At 36.5% G+C, this 17,854-nt stretch overlaps 1 protein-coding gene and 1 long non-coding RNA gene across 2 annotated transcripts; both read right to left on the reverse strand.

The window, feature by feature from the left end:
• Nucleotides 1–5,035: 5,035 nt before the first annotated feature.
• Nucleotides 5,036–11,768, reverse strand: LOC133310213 (cation/H(+) antiporter 15-like). The gene is made up of 4 exons (XM_061511108.1): nt 11,589–11,768; nt 10,137–11,135; nt 8,809–10,041; nt 5,036–5,092 (listed from the first exon to the last, which is right to left on the reverse strand). The coding sequence occupies exons 1-4, from the start codon at nt 11,766–11,768 to the stop codon at nt 5,036–5,038; spliced, it is 2,469 nt and encodes an 822-aa protein (XP_061367092.1).
• A 3,249-nt stretch (nt 11,769–15,017) lies between these two features.
• Nucleotides 15,018–17,069, reverse strand: LOC133310235 (uncharacterized). The gene is made up of 3 exons (XR_009751431.1): nt 16,611–17,069; nt 15,778–15,868; nt 15,018–15,257 (listed from the first exon to the last, which is right to left on the reverse strand). It is a non-coding gene; the product is annotated as an uncharacterized LOC133310235 (long non-coding RNA).
• Nucleotides 17,070–17,854: the final 785 nt, after the last annotated feature.

The following is a 17,854-nucleotide window of genomic DNA, read 5'->3' on the forward strand; positions in this document are numbered from 1 at the left end:
TTCAAACCGCTCCTCATTTGGAGCTCTGTAGCTCAAGTTATGACAATTTTACTAACTCAGGTGTATGCTGAAAAACTACGCGGGTAGGGCGCTTAAACTCGCTCCAGGGCGCTTAAGCGCGCACAGACAGAGGGACTTTACATTTTTTAGCCACCAAGGGCGCTTAAGCTCGCTCCAGGGCACTTAAGCGCGCTACCTGGGCGCTTAAGCCCCCATTTTGGGCGCTAAAGCCCCATGCGGCAGAAAGCTTTTGGTCTTCACAGGTGCATCAGGGCGCTTAAGCCCCCTCATGGGCGCTTAAGCCCCCTGAGCAGGCTTAAGCCTCCATTTGCAGGCTTAACCCCCCTCTTCTGGGCAATTTCCTATACTCATATTTTTCTTGCATCTTTCTTGGGGAATCAATCCTACACATTTTACAACCTATTTAACAAGCTTGTGATATCCCTATATCATTGCTCAACTCTCATCCTCTCATCATTGATTTAACGGAAATTGGGCAGCATAATCTTTGTTTTATCAACGTTTCCCAACTTAGCACAAGGTACCTAATTGACTTTCCAGCTCAACATATCCAATACATAAAAATACATTCATGCATTTAACTTACAGTAAGCATCATACACCAATATCTTCATTACTTACAATATTACATCATGTCTTAATTACAAATCTCATATACATGCCAAAGGACTTAGCTACAAAATGATCATGATCAAAGCAAGTAACCATGTATCAGATACCCATTACTACTACAATGATCATGCACTAAGTCCTCCAAAATACATCATGTGGCATCAAAATATACATATAGCAATGCTAAATGGCATGCAACTCAACATGTCCAGCTATCAGGTACAGTCTACTCACGCTTCTTGCCTCGATCAACCTCACCTCTATCAGTACCTGAAATGATGCCCCACAACACGGGGTGAGATATACGAATATATCACAGTAAACCAGAGGTCCTTGGAGATCACTCCACCCTAAGGTTCACTTTGATGTACACATAATCATAATAGCTTAACACATTCTTATCCACAAGCATCACATGGACTTCCAAGAGAGATCCACTATGGGCTGTTTCTCTTAGGCTCTTACCACATGGAGATCCACATAGGGCTGTTTCCAAGGGAAGTCCTTTCCTCAATCTAGGAACCTCCAAGAGGGATCCACATAGGGCTGTTCCTCTTAGGCTCTAACCACATGGAGATCCACATAGGGCTGTTTCCAAGGGAAGTCCTTTCCTCAATCTAGGAACCTCCAAGAGGGATCCACATAGGGCTGTTCCTCTTAGGCTCTAACCACATGGAGATCCACATAGGGCTGTTTCCAAGGGAAGTTCCTACCAATCATCCTCATCATAATACTATCACGCATAACCTCAATCACAATCCTCAACCATTACCTCATTCATTATTGCTACTTCTATAATCATTCCTCAATTACTCTTAAACAATCAAACATCAACCAATAATCATCAATCAATCATAACATGTATCAATGCATGAATCAATGCATGAGCATACAATCACTATCATAATTACATATCACATCTCATAAACCATTTCTCCTCAACGGAGTATGGTGGAACACTCAATGGGATCAACCACAAGGTCCAAAGGTTTACCTTGCTCTTGAGCTATCCTCAATTGCACACAACCCCAAGGGTTGGTCACTCCACTTGGTCCTCTTGCCTCAATCCTATCAACACAAGGAATACAATCAAACAATGCTAACAATGCAAGGAAATCCATAGTTCCAAGCCTAGATTTCTCCAAACATCAAAGCATACTAAAATAACATTATAAACTCATTTCTACCGATTAAATGTCATTCCTAGCATTTTTCACAACATACTCTAAGCCTCATTCTTCCTTGAACATAGCCAATCTACTCAACATTTCATAAAAACCCTAAAACACTATTCATTAAACCCTAACCATGAAATTTTCCAAGAAAACAAGGTTCAAGGGTTAGAATCTTACCACCAATGGTCACACAACCAAGGATTGATGGCACCTCAAGCTTCAATGGAGGTTGAAGCTCCCAAAACCCCAAATTCTCACAAAGGGGCGGAACTTTGAGAGGAAAAATCTCACAACACAACACTCCCCACTAAGAACCAAGCTTGGATTATGAAAGAGGGGAAGATTTAGAGTGGTTTAGGCTTTTGAATCACCCAAAACGGTTAAGGTTTCCTCCCTCCTCTCTCTCTCTCTCTCTCTCTCCCTTTCTCCTCCTTCTCCTTCTTCTTCTTTCTGGTGCCTCTGTTTCTCGACGGGGAATTGGGGAAAATGGGGCTCTTTTTTGCTTTCTAAGTCACTTACTTAGTTAAGTGGCTTATGTGGGTATTGGTTCATCTATCTATTCAACTCCATTAATTACCAAACTTTACCCAAAAGTCTGGAATATTATTCTAGGAATATTTATAATTTTATTTTTATATTTCAGGCACTTTTGCCTGTACCCATTTATACCCCTTAATTTTCACTGAGTACACTTTTTAACTCCAAAGTGACTCAGATTCATTTAATTAAGTCTTATACTTAATTTTATTCACTAAAACATGCTTAATTATTTAATTAAATTTAATCAATTAAATGCTTAAGTTTGGGATATTATATTCACCCCACCTTTTTAACGATTTTGTCCTCAAAATCGACAAAACCACTCATTCAATCATCTATGGATTTATCGGAGAACTCTTCTTGTGTTCCCGAAGTTACCCTATTAATCAGTTCCTCTTTTCCTCATCATCTTATCATAAGATGAAATGTTTCATTCATGTTTCAATCTATGTTTTATAATTAGGTGATACTAATATGTTCAAGCACTTTTATCTTTCATTTTCCTCAAGGGTCATACCTATTCACTTGATATTTAACCCTGACCTTCTGCGGTCCTACTAATAACCTCATACATAAAATCTCATCTGATGGAACTTCCAAGAGAGATCCGCTATGGGCTGTTTCTCTTAGGTATCTGACCACAAGGAGGTCCCGAAGGCTAACTCCAAGGGAAGTTCCCCTCAATCTAGACCTTTAATGAGAATTCTCTATCTCATAGGATACTATCCTCATGGAGGTAATACTACCACTACATCCATGGAAAGGTCATTGCATACAACTTACCATCTTTTAGCAATCAATACATAGTCTAGTCTTTAATTACTAGACATAACGAATCACACAATCATAATTGAGTCCACAGTCTAAGCATGTGTGGCTCCAACCTCAATAAACTATGCATGTCATATTAATCTACATGCGTCATACCTCCCGTCAAGCGTGGGAACCTCTCTAGCTGGGGTTGGGTCGAAGTGCTAACATTTGCCGCTGCTGAAGGGTCATAGACCACTTGCACATGAGAAACTCGTCCCACGATCTGGGGACAATCCCTCGCATAGTGACCAGGTCTAGCACACTTGAAACATACGTTTTGACCCATCAAACAAACGCCCTTGTGATGCCTCCCACAGTTGTCACACTGGGGCACAAGAGGTCTTTCATTGTCCCAACTCTGTTGACTCCCGCTTCTCTTAAACTTTTCCTCAGATTGTTTAGCTTGTAATTTCTTCTTTTCATCCATTTTCTTACTCTTTTCTGAAGTAGAGCCAGTTGCTCCACTAGCACCAGATGCTTGTGCCTCGGAAGACTTCTTACTTTTCGGCACACCATAAACTTCTTCCACCTTCCGGCATTGGTTCACGAATCTACTAAACTCTCGGATGTCACAATTTGACATCTTCCGAGACATCTTCTCATTTAGACCCCATTGAAATTTAGAGGTCATCTCGGCCGGAATGGGTAAGGCTCTCCCATAGTTAGCATATTTCACCAATTCATTGAACTTGGCGAAATATTGGTCAATTGTCATCGACCCTTGCTTGAGATCGTTATACTCATTCTGTTTCTGTTCCCTAGCCTCTCTAGGGAAGTAGTTATCCAAGAACAACGTCTCGAACAACCGCCAGGTGATTTCCCGGCCTTCAGCTTCTAGGGGCTGTACGGTATTAGTCCACCAATCTTCCGCTTCCTCTTCCAGCATATAAACAGAGTAGATTAACTTCATTGCGTCAGGGCATCTCATCACCCTGAATATCTTCTCCATAGCTTGGAGCCATTTCGCAGCCGCCATTGGCTCATAACCTCCCTTAAAAGAATGAGGTTTGTGTTTTCGGAAAGCCATCAATCTTCTTTCTTCAGCTTCATGCTCGTCAACACGCTCAACACGTGGTTGACGGACCTCAGTGTGATGGCTATGACTATCAGAATGGTGGCTAGCCTCACCTTCATTGTTACCCGCTACACCCTCTTCCTGTGAAGGAGGTGGAGAAGGCGTAGCAGTGTGAGGAGGAGGAGTGGGTTGCCGGTTCACGGGCCTAGGACCCCTCAACGTCCTCAACTCGGTCATCATCGCGGCCATAGCAGTCCGCGAGTCTTCATTTGTCTTTAACAAATTTTCATTGGCTTGCCTGCTAGCAGCCAACTCTCTCTGAACGGCTGCAAGAGCTTCAGCCACGAGATCAGGCGGTACGCCCGTTGCCCCACGGCCACTTCTGGGCCTCACAAGAGCAGCCAAAACAGGTTCTGGCTGAGCATTGGTGTTTGATGGTCCGGGGTTGTTTCGGTGCCTCGTCATGTCACTACACATGTTACACAAAGAAGTGAGTTGATCAGGCCCACACTTAGTGATCACAAATGCAATAATCATCAAGAGTACTAAAACAACTATAAAGCATCAAACACTAAGCATACTCAACAATAGCTAACAGTTATTCCCGACGAAACTGCTCTGATACCATAAAATGTAACACCCCGTTCTAGAACCGGTTTGTTAACATCGCATTATGATATTAAGTGCAGTTACAATCACATGGGTTCAATTAAAATCCGGTTAAATTTTTCATTTTAAAACATGCCGAATTTATAATGCCCAATTGCGTGATCATAACCATATTACTTTGCGGAATCAGATAAATCAAGCTTAATATCATGTTCTTATTCCATTTTTAAAACATTAATTTAATTCTTATTTATTTCCCAACTTCTACTATATTGTAGATTTCTTCGTTAGCTACGCGTGGTTTCAAACCGCTCCTCATTTGGAGCTCTGTAGCTCAAGTTATGACAATTTTACTAACTCAGGTGTATGCTGAAAAACTACGCGGGTAGGGCGCTTAAGCTCGCTCCAGGGCGCTTAAGCGCGCACAGACAGAGGGAATTTACATTTTTTAGCCACCAAGGGCGCTTAAGCTCGCTCCAGGGCGCTTAAGCGCGCTACCTGGGCGCTTAAGCCCCCATTTTGGGCGCTAAAGCCCCATGCGGCAGAAAGCTTTTGGTCTTCGCAGGTGCATCAGGGCGCTTAAGCCCCCTCATGGGCGCTTAAGCCCCCTGAGCAGGCTTAAGCCTCCATTTGCAGGCTTAAGCCCCCTCTTCTGGGCAATTTCCTATACTCATATTTTTCATGCATCTTTCTTGGGGAATCAATCCTACACATTTTACAACCTATTTAACAAGCTTGTGATATCCCTATATCATTGCTCAACTCTCATCCTCTCATCATTGATTTAACGGAAATTGGGCAGCATAATCTTTGTTTTCTCAACGTTTCCCAACTTAGCACAAGGTACCTAATTGACTTTCCAGCTCAACATATCCAATACATAAAAATACATTCATGCATTTAACTTACAGTAAGCATCATACACCAATATCTTCATTACTTACAATATTACATCATGTCTTAATTACAAATCTCATATACATGCCAAAGGACTTAGCTACAAAATGAACATGATCAAAGCAAGTAACCCTGTATCAGATACCCATTACTACTACAATGATCATGCACTAAGTCCTCCAAAATACATCATGTGGCATCAAAATATACATATAGCAATGCTAAATGGCATGCAACTCAACATGTCCAGCTATCAGGTACAGTCTACTCACGCTTCTTGCCTCGATCAACCTCACCTCTATCAGTACCTGAAATGATGCCCCACAACACGGGGTGAGATATACGAATATATCACAGTAAACCAGAGGTCCTTGGAGATCACTCCACCCTAAGGTTCACTTTGATGTACACATAATCATAATAGCTTAACACATTCTTATCCACAAGCATCACATGGACTTCCAAGAGAGATCCACTATGGGCTGTTTCTCTTAGGCTCTTACCACATGGAGATCCACATAGGGCTGTTTCCAAGGGAAGTCCTTTCCTCAATCTAGGAACCTCCAAGAGGGATCCACATAGGGCTGTTCCTCTTAGGCTCTAACCACATGGAGATCCACATAGGGCTGTTTCCAAGGGAAGTCCTTTCCTCAATCTAGGAACCTCCAAGAGGGATCCACATAGGGCTGTTCCTCTTAGGCTCTAACCACATGGAGATCCACATAGGGCTGTTTCCAAGGGAAGTTCCTACCAATCATCCTCATCATAATACTATCACGCATAACCTCAATCACAATCCTCAACCATTACCTCATTCATTATTGCTACTTCTATAATCATTCCTCAATTACTCTTAAACAATCAAACATCAACCAATAATCATCAATCAATCATAACATGTATCAATGCATGAATCAATGCATGAGCATACAATCACTATCATAATTACATATCACATCTCATAAACCATTTCTCCTCAACGGAGTATGGTGGAACACTCAATGGGATCAACCACAAGGTCCAAAGGTTTACCTTGCTCTTGAGCTATCCTCAATTGCACACAACCCCAAGGGTTGGTCACTCCACTTGGTCCTCTTGCCTCAATCCTATCAACACAAGGAATACAATCAAACAATGCTAACAATGCAAGGAAATCCATAGTTCCAAGCCTAGATTTCTCCAAACATCAAAGCATACTAAAATAACATTATAAACTCATTTCTACCGATTAAATGTCATTCCTAGCATTTTTCACAACATACTCTAAGCCTCATTCTTCCTTGAACATAGCCAATCTACTCAACATTTCATAAAAAACCCTAAAACACTATTCATTAAACCCTAACCATGAAATTTTCCAAGAAAACAAGGTTCAAGAGTTAGAATCTTACCACCAATGGTCACACAACCAAGGATTGATGGCACCTCAAGCTTCAATGGAGGTTGAAGCTCCCAAAACCCCAAATTCTCACAAAGGGGCGGAACTTTGAGAGGAAAAATCTCACAACACAACACTCCCCACTAAGAACCAAGCTTGGATTATGAAAGAGGGGAAGATTTAGAGTGGTTTAGGCTTTTGAATCACCCAAAACGGTTAAGGTTTCCTCCCTCCTCTCTCTCTTCTTCTCTCTCCCTTTCTCCTCCTCCTCCTTCTTCTTCTTTCTGGTGCCTCTGTTTCTCGACGGGGAATTGGGGAAAATGGGGCTCTTTTTTGCTTTCTAAGTCACTTACTTAGTTAAGTGGCTTATGTGGGTATTGGTTCATCTATCTATTCAACTCCATTAATTACCAAACTTTACCCAAAAGTCTGGAATATTATTCTAGGAATATTTATAATTTTATTTTTATATTTCAGGCACTTTTGCCTGTACCCATTTATACCCCTTAATTTTCACTGAGTACACTTTTTAACTCCAAAGTGACTCAGATTCATTTAATTAAGTCTTATACTTAATTTTATTCACTAAAACATGCTTAATTATTTAATTAAATTTAATCAATTAAATGCTTAAGTTTGGGATATTATATCATCTATGAGTGATCAATTCATAAACAAAGTTAGGAATGCAAAACAGATTAATTGCATAACATAAAACTGAATATCAAATTATAGAAAAGGAATATATATCACTAGAAATCCATTAGTTTCATCTAACCTTTAACATAGTCAGGGAAACTAAGAAAATAGACAAGAAACTAATGAAAAACATAAAAAGAACTCATAAACCGGTCTCCACAGTGAAGCTGTGACCATTCCTCCACCTTCTCAGGTCCAAAACAAAGCTCCTCTACCTCCAAAGTCGTCCCCAAGCCGTCAAAAAGTGATTAGAAAACCCTAATACATGCCCTATTTAACAAAAAGATTCATGGGCTTTCATAAACGACGTGTTCATTGTGTTTTCTCGCTAAAGCGAGCAAATTTGTGAGGAAATACAACCTGCTCGCTAATTTGCAAGCTAGTGAGCTACAACATAAAACAACTTTGACAGCAAAAATATGATTTCGTATTTTGAGCATAACTTGAGCTATACTTGTTCAATTTATGTGATCTTCGTCTCGTTGGAAAGATAAAATAGAGATCTATAACTTTTATGTAGAACACAAGATCCAAATCCAACATCTTGGATACGAAAATGTGCCAAAAGACAGTTTCAGGGAGATTTTCACTAAATCGTTACTCCTCTTTATTGCTTTAAATCCTTCTAACTTATCCATTGCCCCAATGCTCTGATTTAACAAGTTAAACCTAAAAACAATATATTTTCAAGTCAGTATCATGTCCAATCATAAAAACTCAAGAGTCTTTTGCATTTAATAATATACATTATACAATTTACCATTTACAACATAATTTATCATACTTTTGGCCCTAATAACATAGTGTGTTTGACACCTAATATGAACACTCGTAAATAACTTGTATGGAGAGGGGTGATCCTTTGTTTTATGCTCATATATTTAGGTTTTCAGTTGTTGAATGAACCCATACACATCCCTCATCTCAGACAAGCCTTGACCTCAAACATGTCATGGGGAATTGACACGAAAAAGAGGCACAAAGAATATACCTTAACTTTTATGCTTGTCATATGCTTTGGTGACTTAAAACCTTTATCCCGTCCTCACTACAAGCTGCTGAAAATCACCATTATTAGTGGCCTTGTGGTTGTGATGTTTTCCAAAACTCATTCCTCCATACCCATATTGTTGCACAACTAGCAAAGATGAGCGCGAACCAAAACTGTCAGATGCTAAAATATCCCCTATTACTCCAAGTTCTAAGCAATCACACCATTCCAATAAATTTGATATCACCCGAGAGTTCCTACAATTCCTTTGTCCAACTATGTATAAATCGGAACTAATTTTGTCTAGTTCTTTGAGGACTACGGGAATATCTTCACTTGTACGGACATCAATCTCTGAGTAGGATATAGAATCATCATTGTTCACTGCCGTAAGTCTAAATGAACTTATATACTCATCATCTAACTCTTTTTGCTTCTCACTATCTAATACTCCAAACATCAACCCATGTGCTTCCTCTTTAACTGAAGTGTCTACTTCTGCAGCTTCATCTAACAAAAGAATCCGAACCACTGATAGTTTGATTCCTGGATGCCCTGCCATCCTCCTTGCAACAGCTAAGGCTTCACGATCATCAGGTCCTCCAACAAAGATCATAAGAATACGCATGTTCATTTTGAACAATGACCCAAGATCACGATCAACAAAGATTCCCACAGAACAAGGTGCACCTTGCATTACTTTTTGGTTTATATCCTTGTATACAGCACTTGTTGTTTCAAGCGCACCTTCTGAATTTAGATGTTTGTGGAATGGAAGAAGAATTAAGCTTGTCCCTTTCTCTTTTGCTGAGTTGTATATGTCCTCATGAATCGTTGCATAGTCTGACACAACATTTGAGGCCTCAACTCTCACAGCATCATATGCCTCTCCAAATGCTTCAAAGGTATTGGTGATGCTTTCTAACTCTGCCTGTGTTCTGGTCAGATTTTGTTCTCCGTGATTGCTACAAAGCCTCTCCATATGTGCAGCAACAAGGGCAGCACCCCGTGCTGTAAGTTCAACAAGGTAAAGGGCAAAAACATGCATTGGGGAAACTCTGGTGGCATTAAAAGATTCAACTATGTTGATCATGCCGGTAGCATGGCGAATATTGTGGACGCATGCCAGAATTCGGAGCTCTGCATCAACTCTTAGCTTTTGTATAGTCTTTAGCTTGATCTGCTCAAATATCTTTCTTGGCTTGTAGATGGCATCAATGATGGGAGACACCATTACAGTCATAAGAAGAACACCGGAGGTAAGAACACAATAGGTTGGTTCAGAAATAATCTGCAATAACACATTACAAGAACTTATGGATTAAATTGATATTGTGTGAACAATTAAAGAATTTGAGTAATACTATGATTCAAATAGATCAATACCAATCTATCCCAAGCAATGTTTAGCATTATGAGTGCTATGGCTCCCTTTGTATTCTGAAGCAATCCAAGTGCTAAACCATCTCGAGTGCGCATACCAAAGAAAGAAGTGGCAAATAAAGTGCTTAGAATCTTTGGGACACACAACAAGAGCACCACAAGCAGTGTCAATGGCCAATGTGCCTGGTTAAACAAATAGTTCAACTGAAGTCTAAATCCACTGCCTGAGAAAAAGAGCGGTGCCATAAACCCGCTACCAAAATCATCTGAAACTGACATCACCAAGTCGGCAAATCTCCCATGAGGTAAAATTAATCCAAACACAAAAGCCCCAACAATGCCATGTGACCCAAGAATCTCAGTAATATAAGAACAAGCGAAAACCCCCATCACAACAAAGAGTAATTGATCATAATCCCAGTCTTCCTTATCTGTCTTGGGATCAATAAACCTTACAACCATAGGACGTAACACAATGATGCAGAAAACAATGAATAACACGGTGCTTAGCACTGAGTAGGTGCCTCTTTGACCATTAATTGAAAATGGAACCAACAATGTGAAAAGAATCCAACTATAAGTGTCACCAATCATGGCAGCTGTTAAAGCAGCTTTGCCAAGACCAGTATAAAGGAGCTTGAGCTCAGAAAGGGTGTGAGCAAGGACTGGAAAACCTGTAACAGTGATAACTAATGTCCAAAGTAAATAAGAATTAATTGTACTTTCTTCAAGTCTGGTACCGGCATAAAATTTTCGATGAAGAGCATAGAATGCTGGTGCCATAACTATGGGAAAGATGATCCCAGCAACTGCGATGCTAGCAGGCTTCTTTTTTACGTATAGAATGGTGTTTAAGTTCATCTCCAAACCACTGAGGAATACATAGTAGATGACACCAATGTTACACAAGACTTCAACACTAATGACCCCTTCTTTTGGATAAAGGAGATGGAAAACATATGGGAATCTCCCTAATAATGGTGGAGTCAGTAGGAAACCAACCTACATATTTACCAATTTCGAATAACCACAAATTGTTAGAATGATGGGTTAATGATTTCTACGCTTAATTTAAATAAGCTTATCTACATTCACCACTTATAACTAATATTAAAGTTGTTCTTTTTTATTTTTCTCTGTACATATACTTTTTCAGAATGTATCTGCTTATGTGAATTGAGAAAAAAGTAACTTTAATATTATAAGTATGACTTTCAATATTTCTACAATAATATAGATAAGTTATTTATATTCTATATTCGCTCTTAAAATAACGTCATTTTTGGTTGAAAAATTAAAAAAAAAATTAATGAAAAAGACTATTATAACCCTAAAATAAATTATAATTACAAAAAATACCTTGATTTTCGATTCAAAATAACATCGTTTTGGGCTCAATGTAGATAACTTAATATAAACATAATTAACAACTAGTACATATATATATATACTTACAGAGATCTGCGAAATAAGACGAGGTTGATGGAGGGGTTTTAAGATAAAGAAGAAAATACGAGACACCAATACGGTGTAGACAATTTGAGCAGCGAGCATGGGGAGCTTGGAATTCAGAACGTTTTCAGTTTGCCAGAATTGAGCAGGACTAAGCGATACTGCGTAACATTTTTGTGGCATAGTAAGCACCATTTTTTTTTTCTTCTACACTCTGATTCAATTTTTAATCTTGGTTATTTCTACTTTTAAATCTTCCTTTCTTTTTATCTGGAAACAGAGCTAGGCTCTGCCATAATATATAGAGAAAACAATATGTTGCAACCATATGTATCTATCTGAGGTGGCATTTACCTTACTATTAGTTTTAATTTCCTATTACTGGCTTATGTTGCTGCTATACATCCCCTTATTCTAGAAGAACAATGGCAGTAACCAATTATTATCTGTTGTTTTTCCTTTTCCCATTTTGTTTATTTCACACATTACACACACGATGCAATTGTCATTTGTCAACCCATTATCTGTCTTTGATATTTCTACATTCGAATGATACACTTCCTTTCATTAGTTTATTTATTAAAGTATCAATTATGGATTATCATCAAGTTTTGTCTGGTTAATTGATTAGCAATTTTTTTTTCTTAAAAAATAAGTTACTAGTTAATTAATCAATTTATACACTTTAACCAATAAGTGATTTAGCCCAAATTGGCATATGTTAGGTGTAGAAATTTTAAAGTAAAAGAAATATTCATCTTTTTACTACATATGTATTAACACCTCAAGATTTAAATTAAAAAAATAATAATTATAAATTTATAGATTAAAAATGTGAATTATGTAATAGGGCATAAATGAGGAAATTTAGGATTTGTTTGATTTCTGTAATACAGAGCCAAAAAGAGTTGTTTGGTAATGAATTTTTAATACTAATCATTCTAAAAACAATATCCATATTTTAGTTTTTAAAACAGAAACCAGAGAACGTCTCTTATCTGTTTTTATTCTCTTTCGTAAGTTTTAACTCTTAAATCATAGAGAAACCCGGAGAACAACATCTCGTTAATGGCAATCTAGTAATTCTTCTTCTTCTTTTTTCTACAAAACAGTTTTTAAAAATTGTTCTATAAAATAATTTTAAGAACAAAAAATTGAAAATACAATCAAACAGACTTTTTTTTTTATATATACATAAATACAATCAAACAGACCTTTACTTTTTACATCATCCTATCCTATAAGGATACAAGTGTCTAGTCGACACTATTCGACTAATAATTTTTTTTAAATTCATAAATATAGACAAATATAATAAGAAGAAATTATATTTACTAACTCTTTTTTTCTTTTACAATTACTTTTATGATTGTTAGGTCAAAATCAAATTAACAGCTCTCACTTAATATTATTATGTAACCGTTAGTATGATTTTAATCAAACAAATGGTTATAAAAGATTATAAGGAGAAAAAAATTATATATATAATTTCCCTCGACTTTTAATATGATTTGGGAGAGGAAAATGAAATAATATGTACTTGTTTGACAATTACTTTTTTTTAGCTTCTCTTTTGCATAAATACAAAAATTTATTAAAAAACAAGCTTTTTTACAAGAAAAAAGTGTTTGTCATTTTAAATTACATAATTTAGTGTTATTTCAAATGAAACAATTTTATGTCATTTTTAATAAAACTACGTCGTTTTGGTGTCTTTTGTCATTTTCTCTTTTTTATAAAATTAGGAAGAAAAAGAAAGGGTTCATTTTTTCTGCTGTCAATGTAGATAAGTTTTTTATATTGAGCTCAAAACGATGTCATTTTAAGACGAATATCAAGGTACTTTTGTGATTATAATTTATTTTAGGATTATAATATATAATCTTTCTCATTATAATTTTTTAATCTAAAACAACGTCTTTTTAGGAGTGAATGTAGATAATTTATCTACCTTCACTATAGAAACATTAAAATGATGTAATTTCATTACAGATGAGTGTTATTTAAAATAACAAACATTTTCCCCTTTTTACAATAATAAAAAAAGTAAAAGTAAAAATCTCTGGAGTTGGAGTTCTGATATTTATTGTTAATTTTTACACTTATCTTAAACTTTTATTTACAAATTTTATCCTTTACCCTAATAACAAATCATTTCATCTTGCAAACCTTGAAAACATCATTTAATAAACACCAAATAATTTTTAACTTTATTTTTTAAACTCTAATTTAAGTTTAGCTTAGAAAAAACACATCAAAGAAAATTTTATATATAGTCGCGAGACGAAAATAGATTTTTTATTTTTTCTCAGCCATTACATTATAAGAAGGAAAATTGCTCTCTCTTCTAATCAGTATAAAACGTTATCTCAAAACAAATAGTAAGATTGATGAACCATTACCTTAGTTTATCTTAGTCAATTATTTAGTTATGATATTAATCGAGTATAATGGAGTTTAACAGGTAAATTCTGGTGTAACTAAGCTGATATATGATTCTAATTGGCTCGATTGACTCACTAATTTTACTTAAATTAAACTAATTGAGAGTAAAATTATTATAAAAATAATTTCTTGTGAATATTGTTATAATTTAAAATAATTTTTTAATACCCTCTAAATTCAATATATATGTAATATTAAATTAAATAATTTACGAAATTCCTATTCAACATTTAGTAAGAAATGCATAATAAGATGTTATTTCAGACATTATTTTATTTTTAATATTTTAGTTGTTTTAAAATAATGTTGTCACTTGTTAGTAATAATAATAATAATAATAATAATAATAATTTATTTTTTAGTGCTACTAATTTTAGGCCTGTCGGTTTTCAACACTACCCAATTACAGTACTTGAACACAACACGAGAAATTCATGTTCCAGTCAATTAATTTTTAAATTTGTGTCGCGTTCATGTTGAGAAAAATTGATGTAAAAAAATTGTCATGTGGTTTCATGTTGCATGTTAACCTGCAAACATGATATTAATCTGTGTCGTGTTAACACGATATTGGTGAAAGCAACATTCAATAAATAAGTATCTTATTGTGTCATGTCAACTCGCATAGTAAATGTAACATCCCCGTCTCGAGCCGGTTCAATTAACATACATATGATAAAACAGAAAACAGCGGAAGACTTAACTTACGAAAATATGAGCTAACTTTTTCTTTTTCTAACTTAATTCTTTCTCGGCGTAAACGAAAATCGGGCAGAGTTTCCTCTATAAATCGGACAACTGGGGATTTTCCAATCCCACTCAGAAGCATTTCCTGATAAACAGTTTATACAACATATCAATTCGGAAATACCAGATATCCAAATATAATCGAATACCCATACATGGGCGCATGCATAACATGGCTCCGTGCCGCTAAATCTAACAGCATGCCATCAAAACATAAACCTATCTGAATACTACATCATCATATAACGTTCCTGAATACTCAAATGTACATGCATCAAACTGACAGACATGTACAAAACATATACAGGCCATATACAAAATAAAGGATCAATATCATGATCCATCAAATGCGAAAATACTAAAATACATCAAACACTCCAAAAAGGTAGCAGCCTACAGCCACTCAAAATCCGGTCTGTCAACTGCCTCAGCCACGTGTCGTGTCCCTGCCTAGTGAGGACTCACCGGAAATCTGGGCACCTGAAAATGTGTCCCCAAAGAGGGGTGAGATTACAAATCTCAATAAGCTCCAGGTTTATAGAGAATTCTCCATACCCCTGGCTCACTCCTGCATGAAAGTCAGATACAGAGTATACAAATACAACATATAACAGATATCATAACAGAATAGAGCATATATCCATATCATATCAGAGATGTGCGCCGTCATTCCCAAGGGAGGACCCCAAGCGGAAATCAACGCACGTGTTCCCGAGGGAGGACCCCAAAGCGGAACCAGACATATCAGAGGAGTACACCATCAGTCCCGAGGGAGGACCCCAAAGCGGACGTCCGGGTACTATACAATCAATGGCCAGAGATTGTTACAGAAATCATATTACAGAAGTCATATCAGAGCAAAACATATCATGTTATCAAATAACTCTATATGAATGCATCTATACAAAGCATCTAAATCACAGTCATACAGTCCAACCATAGTTCACTAACCATGGTGGAGCACTCAAGCAGGAAAAGACTCCTTAAACATAGAGCTTACCTCTTGAAGCTTTACCAATACGCTTACTTGTGGAACAAGTTACTTTTATCGCTTCAAGAGATTTCCGATCCTTCTCAATCCCTAGGCACACCTAGAGAATAATTTACAATGCATCAATAAAATGATGCAATACCATAATTATTTCATAAGCATACATTTTATCGCTTATTTTCCTTTCTTTGCATTTTTGCCAATCCTATGCCAATACACAAGTCTAGACCTCTTTATAACCGTTGGTGTTCTTTAATTTAATCAACCATTCCCTTAGGAATTTTTCAACATAAATCATGCTATTTTTCTTCAAAACTCATCACCTTTATACAATTTGTTACAACACATTTTATTTACAATAAAATGTACAAAATATGTCCCTAAATACCCTATAGGTCGAATCCTACAAGGGGAATTTCCAAAGATCCTTCTCTTTTACAATGCATTTTCGTTACTTCATTACAACTTGCAAACACCTAGGAATGCTTCCACTAAATTCCTATTTTGAGTTTAGACACCAAGTCCTTTTTACTTAGGCATTCTTACTAACTCATCCATTTTCACTCATTTCCAACACACTATACCTTCACAATACATAATATAATTTTTTCCACAATAACTCCTACTCACTCCATGATGGCCGAAACCTAGGAGGAATATGCAATAGGACTTTTAAATTTTTATATCACATGTGGATGCTTACTCAACACTATAACTTCCTAAACAACAATAATCCATCATAAATTTCACATTCTAACATCAATTATTTCCCAACAAAATATGCTCATCAATTTCATAACTTAAATCATCAAAATAATATCATGGAAATAGAGGTTTCTTACCTCTAAACACTTGTACAAAGCCTAGAGAGCAATCTCCAAGCCAAGCTCCATCCAAAAACTCACTTTTTCTCCTCCAATGAATAGTAACTCGAAAATGAGAGGAGGAATAACTCTTCACACACTCAACTATAGCTCAAATGGATAGGTGGAATGGATTCATTGAGTGGTTTCCAATCAATTTCATGTGGTGGGTCATTGGATTTGGTGGATGGATGATGAAGAAATCAAAGAAGGAAAATTTGAAACCCTAGCCCCTTCCCCTCCATGTGCAGCTCGGCCATGCAAGAGAGAGAAGAAGAAAATCTGAAATGAATAGTGTTTCATTTAAGTGACAAGGCTATATAGGCACATGTGGCCATTTTCATCGGATGTTTTTTTATCGCGTATTTTAACTTAAATTGACCCGGAACTAACTCAAAGCTACAAACATATTTTTTATTTCCTAAAATCATTTACATTAATTTTTTATTTCCTAAGGAACAATATTCATAATTCACAGTATGGTTTTTGCACCGTTTTTGACGAAATGCACTGTGCATCACTAATTGTACTTCCTTTACTTACGAAACTTAAAACTTATAAACTTATCATTTTCTTGGGCCTATATTGACTTGCTTGGCATATATTGGACTTTCTTATTCTTATTTCATCAATTATTTATTTCTGGACTCTACCGGTTGCTTAAACAGCAGTACAAAATACCCGGTAGAAACACTATTCACGAGATTTTCACGGAAAGTGCCAGACTATACAATTTTTCGTTCTGAACTCATATTTGTCATCAGAATTTTCAAATTATGTTCCTAAAATTATTTTGCTCATTTTAAGCTCTACCGGTTAATTCACAAAACTGTAAATTCTCCGGCAGAACGCACTGTTCATAACATAGTCATGATTACAGTCAAAATACTCGAAATCGCTCACTGAATCTAATTATGGCATTTAAATCCTTAAATTAAATCTCTAACTAAGATTTACCAGTTAGGGTCATTATAGTAAGCGATACCCTTTGAGATTAGCATGTTATTTGTGTCTTGTCGTGTCAACCTGCAAAATAAACGAGTTGTGTTCATGTTGAAAGATTTAATCCGTTTTAAAATTCATGCTCTATTCATATTAAGCTCTTGTCATGTTAAATTTGATTGTATCGTGTCAACGCCAATTACCACCTCTAATTGATTTATTCTTGTGTAAGGTATTAGATGAATGGCAAGGATTTAATAAGGATCCTCGTTAGCAGGTTA

Source organism: Gastrolobium bilobum, unplaced genomic scaffold, assembly GCF_033153095.1.
Source record: "Gastrolobium bilobum isolate Gb01-03AN ecotype WA unplaced genomic scaffold, APGP_CSIRO_Gbil_v1 utg359, whole genome shotgun sequence".
In the NCBI taxonomy this organism is placed as follows: domain Eukaryota; kingdom Viridiplantae; phylum Streptophyta; class Magnoliopsida; order Fabales; family Fabaceae; genus Gastrolobium; species Gastrolobium bilobum.

Coding starts and splice junctions, on each gene's coding strand:
- LOC133310213 (XM_061511108.1), bottom strand. CDS start 11,768: ATGCCACAAAAATGTTACGCAGTATCGCTTAGTCCTGCTCAATTCTGG. Junction 10,042..10,136: donor ACATTGCTTGGGATAGATTG/GTATTGATCTAT, acceptor GTGTTATTGCAG/ATTATTTCTGAACCAACCTA. Junction 5,093..8,808: donor GTGATTTTCAGCAGCTTGTA/GTGAGGACGGGA, acceptor ATGAGGAGCGGT/TTGAAACCACGCGTAGCTAA.